Here is a 17,174-nt window from a genome sequence, read left to right on the forward strand (position 1 = left end):
AGCACCGGAAGAGGGGTCACTGGTACAGAACGAAACGCCAACGATAGTTAAAATCGAGCCGAGATTTAACGTTCCGGCGCGGCGGTGGAGAACGATACCCGGTGTGGTTGAAAGCGGTGATTTATTTTGCTGTTTCTCGCAATTAGTTGACCTGTGATTTCGACGCGATTACGATTGCCCAATGTTCAATATTTCGAGGTCTAATAGAAACTTCATGTTTTATTACGTCAAGTTCTATAGTTGTGTACAAATCCGCAGATCTGTGCTTCAATCGGAATTATTCGATTCTGAGATTTAGATGTTGATCTCTATACTGGGTGTACCAAAATTATTGTACAAGCGAGAAACGAGGGTTTTATAACTCGATTCTTTAAGATCAAAATTTTGTAATAGTTTCAAGTAACATATTTTCAATTATATATTCATTTTTTATTATATAATCATTAGATTATCAATTTTGATCAAACAACTTTTCAATTGATTTTGTTCAATACAGGTATTGAAAAATGTTTTCACATTACATAGAAGCTAAACACTTGATTTCAAAGAAAATTTATAAAATATGAAATAGAAATGTTAAATTACAAAGTTTTATAATATTAAAACAGATCTCCAACGTTGCAACGAATATTGAATATTACTCAATGAACAATACTACAGAGAAACTAACCATTTACTATAGTTAAATTGCTATTCCGAGAACGTTACATGTTCGTAATATTTACATGAATAATTCACAGTTGAAGGATTGTTCGTGCTGTTTCTTCGGATCCTCTTTTAATAAACGTTATAAGATAATTCGCATTCAAGGAACTTTTATTACACAGATTTTAAAGTATCTGTTTTGTGAGAATACTTCTTGCGTAAGTTCCTAAGGGAAACATCTCTTTCCATGAAAGTTTTACAGGAACAGATATTATCTCAAGTTTCAACAGAATTTTGTTTGCAGTCGCTGATACTTTGCAATGCGATCACTGACTTCTATTCATAAGTATATGTATATCTGTGACACTGTACAGAATGGTTTACCTAAAATTACCACAATTTATTATAATATTATAATATAATATTAATTATATATATAATATAATATATATAATTACCATAATTGATTAATTTCATTACTATTAATCGCAACGCAAAAAAAACGTCGCATTTTTGCTAGAATGAAATCATACACTATTTTAATACACCAATCGATGCAACTCGACGTTTCCTACAAAAAAAAATTTTCGGAAATAATATTATTTAACAGCAGGAAATTAATAAGAAAATCAAGTTGGTAATTTCGGTTGAACTACATACGGGGTGTCTCAGAACTCCTATTATACTCGAAAAAAAGAATGTAATACGTCGTTCTTGTGTCACCTTATTCCCGAGATAATTTGAAATAACTTTTCCCTTAATAAAAATATTAGCTACGACTTCCTTGTCGAAGGTACTATCGAAACACACGGACCAATCAGAAAGCGAGTATGGTCCGTGCTTCTCGTTAATAATTTATCAACCAAGCCGTAAGCAACATTTCTGCCAAGGAAAAAGGTTTCTTCAAATCATCTTAGAAGCCGCTATTTTCTAGATGTAACGAGAGTTCTAGGACAACCTTATGGTCGCTGGACGAGACATTATCGTTGCGGAACGATTTGTCAGAAGTGTCAGCGTCGAGATTTTTCTGCAATCGTGGGCCAGGTTAGTGGCGCAGAAGATCGTAATTAAGAGGCCGCGGAAACGAACGTGGAGGGATAAGAACGCGACGCTGTTCTCATTCAAAATTTCCATTCCATTACCGTTCCACGGGCGCTAGGGTGCCGTCGCGAAATTCAAAGGGGGTTAACAGGCCCGTTGTCACAATGTAGGCCGGAATGAGGGTAAGTAGGGATGAAAGTAGACGATATTGTCACGTTCCAAACCGCAGCGTTATAAACGCTTTAACGTCCTTAATAAGCCTGTTGTAGTACTAAGGATTATTGGCCTCGGTATTCTCAGCCATCTCTTCGCTGGTTCGGCTGCCGTTTCGCGGACGAAATTCGAGGGAAGTTAACGACGTCGTTGCCACGGTCGCGGCGTAGAATGCAGCTGGCAGCTTGTAAGAAAATGGAGCTTTAATAAAGACTGTTATAATACTAAACGGGCGGATTGTTGGCGACGCGAATGTGCCTGCGCAAATCACGTGGCTCGCGAGTCTCTTGCCCGAATACGCGTATGCATCGTCTCCCTATTGCCGACTATGCTGCGCCATAAAACACGACCCTCTGAAAACTGTATAGATTCAACGTGCCAAACCTTCTGTGACTCGACGTCGGAAACTCGAAGGCGCGTAGCTCGAAAACACTAAGCACATTAAACGTTCGCCTCCCGAACACCATCGATTGTATTTTCAAGCACTTCGGATTCAATGAACTCGGCAGCAAGCTCTGAAAACTTTAGTTTACCTTCGCACTTAACCTTGACAGCGGCCTGGACCTTCGGGCCAGTTTGCTCACGAGTCAGGTAGCAAGTTCTCGGCACAAAATGATTTACCTGTGTATCTTGTATCTTCGTTCAGCCATCGTTAGGGTGCTGTTCAGATAATTATAAATCGTCTTGCGGCAACTGCCGACGAATAAAATCGAGGAAAATGGAAATTGTAATACAGGTTTTGCACTCGAAATTAATCCTTACGTAATTCTCTCGTCGATAATGTTCATCTGTTGCAATTCAAATTAATCCTTTCACACGTCAGGATGAATACGATCTACAGAAGGAACAATTTAATGTGCAAAACCTGTAATGCTAAACGTTCTTATTTACCTTGCAGAAATCATTAGCGAAGCGAGTGCAAAAGTGTGTCGGTGCAATGGCATTTATTAGGAGAGTAATTGTGTAGTTCCTCTCTTCTTCGTTTCATCAATTAGTCCTTAATCCGTTAACTGCCACAATATCTATTTGGGGATATTGGAATTTTACGTACACCACTTGGCGCGAAGACAACAGTGACCCGCTAAAGTGCTCGTACATCTTTTAAAACATAATAACTTTTTTAAAACTGGACCAAGTGACCGGAATTTTTTTTTAGGTGATAGAGGGATTAGTACACTAGACGTATAGATAGACGATAGACTATAGCAAAACATTGTACATAGAAACGTGACGTATATCCATTTTCAGAAGATCCAGTTGAAACGCAAAACCAGGGAGAAAATCCGATTTATATTTGACTGGCCTTTGTAGCACAATGTCCTGGTCATTCGGTTCATCGCAGAAGTATCGCTCCAAGAATGTACCCGTAAAAAATGTTGAGAGCCGCCTTTTGTCCTATTCATTGAATAGAGTTCTCATAAAATCCCGGCCGTACGGGAAGAGTACCCATTTAGTCGTAGCCGAAAGAAGATATGCGAGATGTACGTTTGGCGCTGATAACAGCGTGAAAGGGATCCCGTTTATCACTTATGTACGCTGCACCCTCTAATAAAGGTATACCCTGCTCTTGGGTGCGCCGTTAGAGGACTCCCCTTCTTTTTTTTCTCTCCTCTCCTCGTCACGCGTTTGTTATTAATGGTCGTATCCTGTGATAAGGTAATCGGGCTTTCGCGTCTGCTCGCCGAAGATATCCCTCTTGATACTCGTATACCTTATGTTAATGTCTCTCCGCTAGGAGCGTGTTTCATTTATGGGTAGGCAGCAGAGGCGCGGGTGTGAGCGGATGCCGTTTCGCGGTTACGACGTCGTTACCGTATCGGTGTAGACTGCCGACGAAAGAGACCCACAATTTTCGAGCGAAGAGCGAATACGGCCGCGAGGGACACCGCTCCGCCAACGACAAGTTTATCCAAGATGACAGGTTCCGGGATAAATTAAGCACGAAGTTCTCTGGCTGGAACGCTTTTTACGATGTCACTATAGATCACCCATGCGGCTGGAACAGTTGGATGGTCGTACGAACAGGATGGGACTGGAATCCGTGCGTGTGGATCCCACAATCCGTGGGTGTGAACCGTATACCGATGTCAGAATCGGGTAACATTTTATAATAACAATTAACGACGACATTGAAAATAAAGTAGGCGTGATTCAATTTATTTGGTGACTCCAAGCTTTTGCACTTCAGCTACATATTTTTGACATAAGTGTATAAAATTCATAGTCTCGTTGCAATGTGTTTTCATTGTTTTACTATTAACATTTAAACGATGATCGATTAAAGACGATTAATAGGAAGTGCAATTCACAGTTTCGATTAAAAGGTGGTAATTCAAAATGATCGTGATCAGCGATTAATGATCTAAGATTGATATCATTAACTAACGATTAATTTCATCAACCTTTTTAGTAGCAAGCGTCGACAAATCATGCACGTTAGAAATTTTAAACGACATCAAACTGTGATCATTCGTTTCTAAATATAAATGTGTATGTATATTTTGGTTCATTTCCTTTGTTCCTAGAACGACTATGAAATAAGAAATAATTGTTACTTAACATTAGTTGAAGCACTGTTTATCAATTGTTTGTGTTTACGATATATCGTAAGATATTTCAACATTTTTCTAGCAATTTTTAGATTTATTTTATACTTTATCCATATATATATGTATATTTTATGGAATGGTACCGAGTTCATTTGATAACTCGTGCGACATTACTGTACCATATCGCGTTAAAGTGCAATTTTATTATGAAATCTGTTGAAACAGAGTTCGTGGTAAGTAATAGCTGCTTCAGACGAATGTATTCTACGGAACTGATACATTATGCTATCACTTGGCTGATAGAAGCGGTATTAATTCATTCTACGCGAGTGGAACGCGAGAATATAAATGGTAACATCTCTGGAACACTCCGGGGACTATAACACTTAACCTGGTCTTCTCAATTTCTGCCAGCGGATCTCGAGCTGTAGTTTAATTAATCGGGGACACATGATTGACTTCGACGAACTAAAAGTTCATAATTTCACACTCGCGTACAAGGAAGCGATCTTAATTGAATTAATGTCTGCCCGAGCGAAACGGTCTAATTAAAGAGGTGTCCCGCATGAATATCAACAAATGTTCGTGTTTGAATTGTTTGAAGAAGAAACTTTATAGAAGAGTAAAGAGAAACGGGCGAGACCTACTCGAAATGAAACTTTCAAGCAAATGCGCGATATACAAGGAAACGAGATAAAACAGTTTCATTCAATCTGCAGCGAAGTTATTATTTCAATTGCAATGAAACAATCATATAGACGACAATTCACCATTATTCGGTTTTCAATGTGACGAAAGTTTTTAATCAGCGTTGATGTTAAACTGTTAACCTACTGCGAGTGGAAACTTCATTCAGAAAATATAGTACATATTCACCATGCAGTAAATTCTCCCCGATTGACGCTTATCTTGTACGCAAAAATGGACAATTTGGGAAGACGAGATACGCGAGATATTCGAGCTTTGCAGCTCGTTCTTATAGTTACCGATTGTCAACGACTATAAAAAAAAGCAAGGCTCGAATAATCGGATCTTCACTTCTCAAATTGTCCATTTCGTCCATGTAGAAAACCTCTAGCAACAATTAGATCTACACGAAGTTATTCATGAGCTTCGTATAAAGCTTAAAATTTTAATGAAAAATTACTAATCAGTTTTTAGTCGAAGGATGAGACATTTTTAGAAGAATTTGTGAATAATAAAAAATAATAAAATAATGATAAATATCCAATAGCAGTATTGAGACATTATTCCATAAGGAGACATTATTAACTTAATTATCACTTAAATTTGTTTAATGAAACAGACACACCTTATAAAAAATTAGAGCCTAATATGAATTCATTTTTATTAACCCAAATGTATAAATACGATAGACACTAAAGATACATGAATTACGAATATGTAGGTCATTCCTAAATAATTTGCATGCGCAAATTGTGGTCACTAATATTTTAACAGGGAATATTTTATATAAACCGAAAAGTTCCGTGCGATATTAAAAACAATGTTCAACAAAAATTACGTTTATCATTTTAATATTGTATAATTTCATCTCATTTGTTGCTGGAAAGCCCACTTTTGCCTACTTTGAAACTTTTTGTACAATTCTCATAAAATTCTTTATTAATTTTTATAAATATACATTTCTCTCGTCACTTTTGAATTGTGAGTCGTTGATACCGAACTTTTCGAAATGGTCGTGCACGTTTTGATATACACTAATTAAATTGAATGTCCTACCTGTAAACAGAGTACAGCATGTTGATTCGCTGCAACCTCATAATTTTCAGCTCGTAACTCGCACGGTACACATTGTCGTAAATTCATCTTTTCCGCAAACATCCTTCCGCGTTGTCATGATTCATAAATTAATTACTACATTTTTTAAAATGTTGTTCTATACAAACCCCAGCTGTCGGGAGAAAATTAAATAACGTAATAATCACATTCCATAATAACCATTCCATAATAATCATTCCAAAATAACTTTTAATTATGCAATCTTAACTGTAATAAACATATTGTAGATTGCAAAATTCAATTTATTTTTTAATAACAAAATAGAGACAGAGAAATAACAGAAACCTCGGCGAATATAAACGAACTGCATCAAAATCAGTAGGAAGAAATAACAATGTACATAAATTATATCACTTTACTTTTTGTAGTTTTAAACTTTGAAACTAATGACATATTTATTGTTTGACATTAAAGGTAAAATTTGATTCTTCGGTAACAAAGAATTTACTTTCGTTCTGCAATAAATAATCTTTCAGTTAACGAAGCAAACTCTGCTTTAATTATAATATTTGCAAAATGACGTATAAATATGAGAATTAGAATAATATTCCAACAGTGTGAAGCAGTCCTAATTAAATTACATAATTATGATTCTATTGCATACGCTTCGCTCGCACACGGCACACGCACTTGCAACGCACAGACGCACACGCGCGCGCGCACAGTTCGCTCACACATGTATGTCGAAAACGGTTCGGTTATCGACCTGTGTACGAGTAGTTTATTTTGTACGTGAACTTATAGAGCCTGGACAAAGCGCGAGAAGATCCGAAGACTTAAGCGATCGCAGGCGCATCGTCCGGAAAAACCGTGCGCAATCGAGAGAATTCGAGGGAAGCGTTCCGAGTCAGCCGGAGGCATCTCGCTAATTATACGCATCCGAGGCGAGGAAAAGTGAAAGGAATGCGAACTGTTTTAAGAGAGCGTCGACGAGCGGCCGCGCGCGATGAGGAAACTCGGAGCGAAAGATAGGGATGAGCCACCTCGGAGTAACGAGCGAACTCCCGCGGAACTACCGTCTCATATAATCAATTAGAACTCTAGAAGGAGCGAGATGGTAATAGAGTTCGGCTAAGTACAAACTGGAGCAAACTGGCGTTGATTCGAACGAACGGATCAACCGTCTTCTCCGGCTGGCATCGTCTTCCTCAGCGCCTATCCGTTCTCGGCGCAACCCGACATCTGAAGTATCCTGAGGATTCGCTGTAACATTGTACATCACTGTTTTACGAAAATTAATCGCAATGCGACGAGTCGTTGGAGCTTAAGAATACGGAGCTATTGATTTTGCATTTGTTCTGCGTAGACTGCGAATATTATATTATAATATATTATTTATATTTATTTTATATATTATATTATATATATATATATATATATATATATATATATATATATATATATATTTAACAATTTTCAATGGCGCCTCGGAATCGCCACTCGAGTGCAAAGGGTTAAATAGGGAAGTCTCGATTCAAAATTGGATAATTGTTTGGAAACTTGCAAAATTTGAAAAACGCTTTTTGACGCCATTCTATGTAAATGTGAGTGGAAGTATTTGAACTTGAACGCCTCCAACTTCGTGCCACATTTCCGTGTCAGGTCATGCCATTGCCATCGGCGAGGATAATCGTCGACGGAAGTTTTTTTTCTGGAATTGGCCGTTATCCCTCCCTATAAATTTGAGGGACGTTGAAGCGCGTGAAAGAATCTATCGCGAAGTGGCCAGGATAATCTCTGTTATCTTAAGTAGACCCTTCGTTTATGGCTCCTTGGTCCTTGAAGAGGCCACTTTCGACTCTTCTTCTCATCCCTTGACGTTGACAGAGTATTGTTCCTGGACCGAGATTTTTCGTAGCCCGCCATTCTACTAAGCGAATAGGGTAGATAAGAGGACGAAAGGATTCCCTCAAAATGTCAACTTACCGTTTATCTTGTACGAATGTCTCTTAGGCCCATTTACTTTCGCGATCAATGTTTCCAGAAGCGTTGTCATTCTATTGTAGAAAATGGAATCTATTGTATTTACGCATACTACGTACAAGATTTAGCGCTAAATTTATTTAAATGAACTAGATCGCAGATCTTTATGCAAAATAACAATTTTCTCCATCAACTGTTTAGAACAGGAATTAGATATCTTAATCATTTTAATAAGTTGAGAGAATGATATATTGATGTTTCTAAATTGGAAATCTGATTACTGGTACTTCGATCGCTTCGTTTTTCCGTAAATGCATAAAATCCGCAACCTAATTATAATTTCCGACCGCATTGACTTGATTCGCGTCCTACATCATTCAATATCCGATTTTCAATTACGGTAATGAAATTTCCTGGAAAATGCGGGATAATGAACCGTACATCAACGCCATTAATGACGAGAAGTTTGATTTTTCGTGACACGAATGCCTTAATTCAATTATCTATTTTCGTCTCTTCGCGTCTCTCCTGATATGGCATAATTACAGGTCGAATTTGATAATACCATCGAGCTAGCACCCGGGCCTACTTGAACTATCTACAAAACACATGAAATTAGCGGATCGACGTACTATATGCAGCAGCGGCGCTTCATTAACAGCGACGTAATTTACTGCCGTGCCAGGCAGTTAATAACGATGGAGATTTAATAACATTGGGGAAACTCCGAAAATTTCCAAGGCAAACGTTCATCATTTTTCGAGCGCACGGAATATTGTGCATATCTCCACGCCCGGCATGCGTTGTTAATCATGATGTCAAGCGTCAATGAGAAATTAATGTAGCCTAATGAAATGATGGAACTCTCTCTCTCTCTCTCTCTCTCTCTCTCTCTCTCTCTCTCTCTCTCTCTCTCTCTCTCTCTGGCTGAGCGTAACGAATTTCAAAAATTCAACGAATGCACATATCCGATTATCGTACTGCAGATTTTCATGTAAATTCTCATGTTCCGATTTAATTTTATGAAAACTGACATGGGAGGATTTTTTTTCATCGATTGGAAGAGCTTTTGTACTGAAATTAAAATGGGAATGGTATTCATTTTTATTAATATGTACGTTTCCTTTTTGTGTGTGCTATATAAACGTGATTGATTGAAAATTAGTTACATTCGATTGAATTCGATTGAAAATTAGTCACATTATATCTCGCGAGAGATATTATATTATATTATATATATTATAATATATAATATTATTATATATATATATAATATTATTATATATATATATATATATATATATATATATATATATATAATATATTATATTATTAAAAAATCACCACTTTTCATTACGGTAAAGTGACTTATGCCACTTTCAAAATAAACGGCTCATATCTGTTTGGATGTCCCAGCCCTTAGCGTCTAAAAGGGGTAACCTACACGAATAAAATCAACATTTCTTGTTATTATCATCTGTATGTACGTAAAGGGTTAAAGTTTCCCAAAGGTGTACAAGATCGCTGAACCAGAATTCTTGACATCTCCTTCGAAGTAACACAGCTTACGGTATGCACTTATCGAATACCATAACCATAATTCGTCGGTTTCCTTAATAATTCTACGTGCCCCTACAAATTGGCTGCAACAGCGTATCCAAGAATTAATTTTACGAATACCGTCGACAGCGTGTCTAGCGTCGGATGCAGCAACGGAAGCACAAGATCCCGAGACGGTATCGCGAATTAACAGGGAACAATAACTTCGCGGAGGCTTTCATAAGCACATGCCAACCGGGTCGTAGATCTTCGGATCCATTTAAAGCGTAGCGACCTATCCTCGGCCCGGCCAATTGAAACTTCTTCCAACTGATCCCATTTAACGAACCGGTGCGGCGCGGCGCGGCGCGGCGCAGGAAAGTTCCGAATTAAAAGGAGCCTTCAATTTCTCATTTCGACCGCTGCTCGTATCCCGAGTGGAGATCCGCTAGTTAACTCGTTACGTGGATCGCCGGCCATCGTGATGGATGCTGTCCGTAAATTTTCTAAATACACCTGCCGCAGCGCCTTGCCAGACAGAAGAGGAGAGAAGAACCATGGTGGGAAGGGCGGAGGGAGGGCAAGTGCAAGCTGGGGTTGAAAGAGATCCGTACGAATGTCTGATTCGTGGAAATCCAGCGGAATCTTGGCACACGCGATCATTCTCCGGTTGAAGCCGATCCCTAGGAATCTCGGTTATTCACTGGCTGTCAATAACTCGGGACCGGCCAGTTGCTCCCTCTCTTTCAATTCGTTTGTTCCTTTGGCTCACGTGGTGGCTAGAGACCGCCTTGTCCGTCATCGCGTGGCCCGTGAAAGAGATCCAGCCCATTGGCTTTCACCGACGCTTTTCACTCCCGACTCCTCGTTTTACACCGCTAAATCCAATTTCAGTTTACCGCTTCGTACTTTTCCCCCGAAAGGATCTTCGGTGTAACCCGCCTCGCCATTGTACCACTCCGCCGTTCCTCGCCCGGACACAGAAAACGACCGGTTGATCTTTTTTTGCCTCTTACCGATGTAATCTCCTCCCGTTAATCGGCTCGAACTTCCGGCGGTATGTGTATCTCCGCGCTCAGATATCATCTTCGAACAGGCCAATCGATTTCACATCGGAAACCCTTTAGATATCGCTTCTGATGGACCAGATATCTGCGATGAAAGCTAAGGGGACTCGTGTTTTAAGGCAACTTTTACCGGGATGCCCGAATTAACTCTTTTGGTGAGTTCGCTGAGAAGATTAAGTGATTAATCTTGAGTTGAGATGGAATCAAGTTCGATATGCACAGTGAATTCTCTCTCCAATTGTTCCTCGGCATTTAAACAAAAATGGACAATTTAGGAAGAGGAGAAACGATCGTTGTTGTCTATAGACGCTCGAATAATTGTGTCTCCTCTTCCTAAATTGTTCATTTTTGTTTACAAGCTAAGGGACAATTGGAGAGAATTTATTGTGTTATTTTGGCAAGAAAGTAACTTCGGTTTACACCAACAGATAGCGTTATGATCGCATTGTCATTCTTTTGTTAAGGTTATCATTTTTGTGTCTTCACTTTTGGTAGTCGACAGGTTTAGATTACTATAGAAACAAATCCCGCGTAGTTTTGTTTATAACTGATATTTTACATTAACTTGAAACAAAAATGTGTGTCGGTAATTTATACGCGTACTAAAAATTTCATCGAAAAATGAAAGAAAATAACCTTGACATTGCTACGAGTTAAAAGGAATTAAAGATCGTGAAATTCGCGATTTTTTACGGATTTCAACCAAAAACAGGTAACAGCTTGACTATGCGTCAGCCATATGCAAGTTACCGAGAGCTATAAAATGCTTTTTTAAAATTTTCGTTCCAGGCTCAGATAAAAAAAGACGGAAAAGCATCTCTTTTTAATTATTTTTATCGTCCCAACCAATTGTAATTTCCGTAATTAAAACAACTTTTCAGTCATTTTGTACTAGATTAGTCTCTCTAGTCTCCCCCCCCCCAAAAAATACAAGTCGTTCGATTGAATTTTAAAAAATGTTATTCCATTCTAAATGGTGTGTGATCAGTTTCCTGCAACGCCAAAGAAAATAATATATACCAGCGATGTTCGACATATAATACATATATGCATCGACTCATAAAAATCGTGCATGTCGATACGATTCTGCATCGAATGAAATTCCCGAGAATCCGGCGTTAAAATAAGCCCGAGCGTAAAGAATGAACAGCATCGTAAATCCTTAAGATGTCTCTCGCTCTTTATCTTGTCTCCCATGCATAAACTTCATAGTTCTAATTTGCAATAAAATCGGATCACAGTTATTAAACGTATTCTTCTTTCGTTTTACAGGTGACTGGCATCGTGGGTCGAGCGGACGTATTGGCCTGCATTTTCTTTCTGTTGTCGTTTCTTGCTTATCACGGGTAAGTGGAACATCGATACGTCAATGATCTCGCGACCGACGAAATCTGATAGCTTCGCTCTGATCTGATCCGGCCCGCTCTGCTCTGATCTGTCCGAACTCTCGTTTCTCCCTGTAATAACGATGCATTTTTTTGCAATTTCTTCCGCCGAAGGTATTTTACGATTGTTCCCGCTGAAAGCGCATTCGCCGAGAGGTCCGTCGAGGTAAACGTGACTCTATTACTGGAACAACTTTTTACCCGAGCTATTACCGAGGGAATAACCGTTCCCATTAATATTGCCGGAATTCCATATTATTTCATTTGTCCTGTATCCATTATGGGCAAATCGTTTCTTCCTTGTTCCAATCATTCGCTACGGAGAGTAATTTTCATCGTTCCGCGCGGGAGGAGGGTGAAACGCGCGGGGTTGGCGGGGAGATTGAAACAATTTCATCGTGTAGAACGGTTACGCCCATCGCGATGGCAACAGAATTAATAATCGTGACTCGTGTAACACTGTGCCACTGTTATACAGAGGCAGCGACGTCGGTTGCATGTTCAAGTTCTTCGGAACTAAGATGAAGTGAAATCGACTTTACGTTTAATATTGTAACAGGCGGCACGAATAAGTTGCACCGCCCTCTGCGTGCAAGAATGTCGCCGTAATGTCGGCGACGTTGTCTCATTTGTCATTTGTCAGTGTCGTAAAGGTTTATTACCGAGATATCCTCTTAAAACGGTGCATCCTAGGAGCATAATTTTCCCACGATCGTTCCAGCCTAGCGATGTGTATCGAGGGAAAATGGTCGTTCCGTGAGAAAAGGAACAATTGTAGGCATGTTCAAAGCATGGTGTAAAAAGGAAATATGGATCGACTGCAATTATCTGACCGCAACATTTCTATGATACTAAAAATTTGCTTACACGAGTTTCCGTGGAAAGTATTAGTGAAACATCGGTGCTCAAAGTGGTCAGTTTGGATCTCCGAATTGCTTTCGAATCGTGACATGTGGCCTCCGAATTGCCTTTGAATCGATGCAAAAAAATTGAAGTCATTGTTTTTATCCTAGCAATACTAGGATAGGTATTAATAGGTATTAATATTAATGTATATGTAATGCACATTCATATCAATGCTGGCCGTTGCCTTTTTCGCCGACTGCCCCGAGTTTCTATAAAAACGAGCCACGAGGCCCAAAAAATCGCCAAAAAATTTAACAAAGCTTTTGGATTTAAATAATCTGCGACCGTCTCCCTTTCAAATCAATTGGGCAACGTCAGCATAAATAAACATAGTTCGGGGTAATAGATGAAAAAGTTTCCCGAACGCTGCATTAAAGAGCGAAAGTTCAGCAAAATGCATGGAACGAGTTATAGCGACGGGTGGTAGGTAAGAACGATTTTTTATTGTTAGTCGACTGTTCGTGGGTTCGGGTCGCGAGTAACCTAATAAGGTAGCATGTCAGAGGCATAATACACCCATAACTCGAGGGAACTTACCGGCTGCATATACATACGTCAGCGATGTCGGGCATCGCTTAGCGTCGGGACGACGCCAGTCTGACGCCCAAGCAACGACCCATTCATTCTCATGAGCACCGGGGCGGTGTGTGGAAATTATAAACTAAACTAATTTACCCCGGGCCCGGAAGCAGCGTCGGCTCGCGCGCGCCGATGCGGCGCGATGCGCCCTGCCCGCGCGCCTCTAAACGTTTCCCCTGCACTCGTTTACATCGATCCCCGACCGTGAAAATATAAAGTGCTTACGAGCGATCCTGCGAACTTACGATGAAAATCTTTTTATCGTTCCCTCTAAGAGGATTCAGGACTTATGCATGGTAAGCGTTGTAACGCCGTACTTGAAAAGAGCCGCGAAGGCGCTGCCCCCGCGTCGCGACACAAACTACGACATTAACGAGTCCCTAAAGTGGAAAACTTCCTCCACCTCTTCGCGATCATTCAAGATAATCCTGTTAATAATGAATAAATTTCGATTGAAATGACGCTGACGGGTAATTTACCGAATATACCGTGATTACCAATTAGCTGCTAATGCCGTGTCCTCGCGTCTTCGAGATGAATGTTCCACACCAGTCAAAATCGATCAATCTAACCAAATGATTCACAAACGAGTATTCTAATTCTAATAAATTCCTGATAAAATCGATTTCTTTTTATATAGTTTCTTGAAGAATGGGAGAACCTTGAAGGTTCAAAAATACGTCTACATATATATAATAATACATATAATAATATACAATACATATTTTCTTCCGCCACTATGCCTCTGTCTAATTCGGATAATCGAGGCTCTACTGTAATTCGAAACGATAATAAAACAATCGAGACGACCGCGGCGTGGAAAAAAACGAGTCGTAAGACGAGGGGCTAAAATTGAAGCGTGGACGTTCCGCTTGAAATCGGAGTGAAACACTATTCCGGACACCGGAATCGATAGAGACGTATCCTTTTTTAGTACGTAACAGTTCGAGCGAACGCGTATTTACCCGACGTGCACACATTCCTCGGCCCGTTGCGAACGGAAAGAGAAACAAATATCGAAAGCGGCGCAAGCCGGTGTAAAATACGCGGTATATTGAGAGAAACGAAGGCGCATAGCTGGTAAACGACCGGGAAACCGGGTGGCTCCGGCTAAATAGGCGTTGAACCGGGTCAGTGTGTCAACCTCCCGGCTTTTAAGTAATGAATCTCGAATGAATATTCGTATTTAAAACAGCGAACAGAGGCTTCAGCGAAATGTTTCCCGACAAATGCCCATTGTGTGAACTCATTGACATCGTTGCTGGTCGGATCAGCGAAACTTATTTTTTTATCCTCCTTTTTCATTCGTTTGCTTAATGTCGCGTCAACTTGTTATATCCGTTAGCGATTACAATGGTATACGTTGTTCATTTATAGCGGGTACTCCACGGGTTTCCGTGGTATTTTTATAAGTAGGTGCCTTTGTAAATAAAGATAAGAGTAAAATGCCCTGTAAAAGAAGTTTATGAATAATTTATTAAAACCTTGTGACGCGAAGATATATGAAACAAGAATTTCGTGATTTTCTTTTTTGGAATAATCGGTAAAGCTATGTTTACACTTTTAGGCCACCGGATATTCCAGCTGTAAATTTTTACTTATGCGAATCCTAAAATAATAAATTGACGAAACGTAAATGAAAGGTGATCCGGAATAAACTCGTTAGAACGTTAGTGGAACATATATTCCATTTCGTCCATTGTTTATCGAACGCTGTATCTTCTAATTAATATTAATTTAATTAAAATATTACATCACAATGTGAATATTAATTCCCTCTTTAAAGCATCAGCCTGAAATATGTATAAAGAGTTTACTGAAATATTGACAAAGATCATTGTTTCAAAATCAATTTTCATGTACAAATAAGTTGCTGTAATTTGTTTAAAAAAGTCCATCTCTCGAGTGTGAAAGGTCTTATCGGCGAACTTTTTGCAACGATTTCATCGATTTCTCCAGCAGCGCCGAAGTAACTGTCATCGGTGGCGTGTTAATATTAAATTCCAGACCGAGGAATTCCGGCACCGCCGCCGCCGCGTAGCTCTATCTCCGAGGCAATTATCGTTGAATATCCAATCAGTAATAATTTCAGCGCGTTAATCCTCTGTCTTCCGGTGCTAGCATACTGTTGGTTGTTTTTGCCGGGACCCTCGGAACTCGCCACCACGCCCCATTCAGTCGGCCATCCATTAATCTTACTTACGTAGCTTCGATGTAAATTGTAAGAAATACGGTGGTGCACCGACGTGGACGTCCTCCGCGTTTTTACGGGCTCGCGGTTTACGATTTCAGCCCCTGGCCGATTCTCTCGACGCGAGCCCGCCGCCTCGACCTCCTCGAAATCGAAAACGACGCGTCGTACCCGGTACAAAACTCGATTGCAGATTGGGTTGGCAACTAAGTAATTGCCGATTTGTTCAATGAAATCGTAATTCAATTAATATCGTAATATATAACCTGAAACGATTTATTTCACTGAATATCGATCTTCGATAGTTGGCAATTTTTTGAAGCTTTTTCGTAAGCTTTACAGAAAATTTCGCGAATTCGATAAAAGAAAGGTTCGCGTGTCTGGTGAAAACGTAAAAATAGCAGTTATAATGAGTCTGATGAAGAGACGAAGGAAGCTTGTTAGGCAGGTCGACAAAGGGTATTGGAAAACGCTATATCCACAACTGATCTATTTATCGTGGGTAAAAGTAGATTAAAATCGATTCTACAGCCGGAGTGCTAATAACTTTTTACTCAAAAAGATTAAAATCAGTCTTGCAACAAGAGTGCAGATAATTTTTGGAACCCTCGTGCAATATTCAATCACGTCGAACAAAAAGATAGTATTCGTACTTGTTTCGTAACAAATTTTAACAATGTTTCGAACTGCGGTGCAACGCATGTTGCGATCGATTTCTTGGATAAGCAAAGGACACACCTGCTGGTACGTGCTGGATATTAGTTTACTCGGTTAATTCGTGTATCCTGCACAGAGAGAAACGGATAACAGAAGCGCGTAACGGGAAATGCATTTATTGTAGAGACTGGTTGACGTTGTCCAACGGTTCGAAAAGCAAACTACGTGACTCCATAAATTTCCGCGGCACAGGGGGAAGCTGAAATTAGCGAGTTTGAGTGAGCTAAACGGCGAAATTGCGATGTAATTACCGTGAAAGTGTAAACACGAAAGGGAACTCAAACAGTTGTTTAATGCCCCGCGGAATGTAAGAAGAGAACGAAATTTCTGACGGGAGCCCCGCAATTTCATTTCGTTGGCCGCGAAAAAAAATGTGTATTTCCAAAGTTTGCGAAGGCGCGATTACTCTCATCTCCTCTTGCCCAACGGCTTTCCCGTCCCGCTCTTTATCTTTCCCCGCCTCGTTAAAGGCAGAATTATCTTACGCGCACCCTCGGAACGCCCCCGCGACTCGCCGAGCCGTTCGACTTCACCGAACTTTTTACGTCAGCGCCGTGCCTCAAAGATATTCTAATTTAATTTCAAGAAGTTCGAATAGTTTCCGGAGGAGCTCTAG

At 39.8% G+C, this 17,174-nt stretch overlaps 1 protein-coding gene across 2 annotated transcripts in view; it reads left to right on the top strand.

Annotated features, from left to right (window-relative positions):
* LOC117224539 (protein O-mannosyl-transferase TMTC1) overlaps positions 1-17,174 on the top strand; it is a 285,088-nt gene that overhangs the window by 150,635 nt on the left and 117,279 nt on the right. For both annotated transcript variants that reach the window (XR_013034148.1, XM_076524657.1), the window contains exon 3: positions 12,053-12,126. Coding sequence is in view for 1 of the 2 variants with exons in the window: in XM_076524657.1 (XP_076380772.1) it covers positions 12,053-12,126 (74 nt within the window). In the remaining variant the exon portion in view is untranslated. The remainder of the gene's footprint in view (positions 1-12,052; positions 12,127-17,174) is intronic.

The sequence above is a fragment of the Megalopta genalis genome, chromosome 9 (assembly GCF_051020955.1).
Source record: "Megalopta genalis isolate 19385.01 chromosome 9, iyMegGena1_principal, whole genome shotgun sequence".
Taxonomy (NCBI): domain Eukaryota; kingdom Metazoa; phylum Arthropoda; class Insecta; order Hymenoptera; family Halictidae; genus Megalopta; species Megalopta genalis.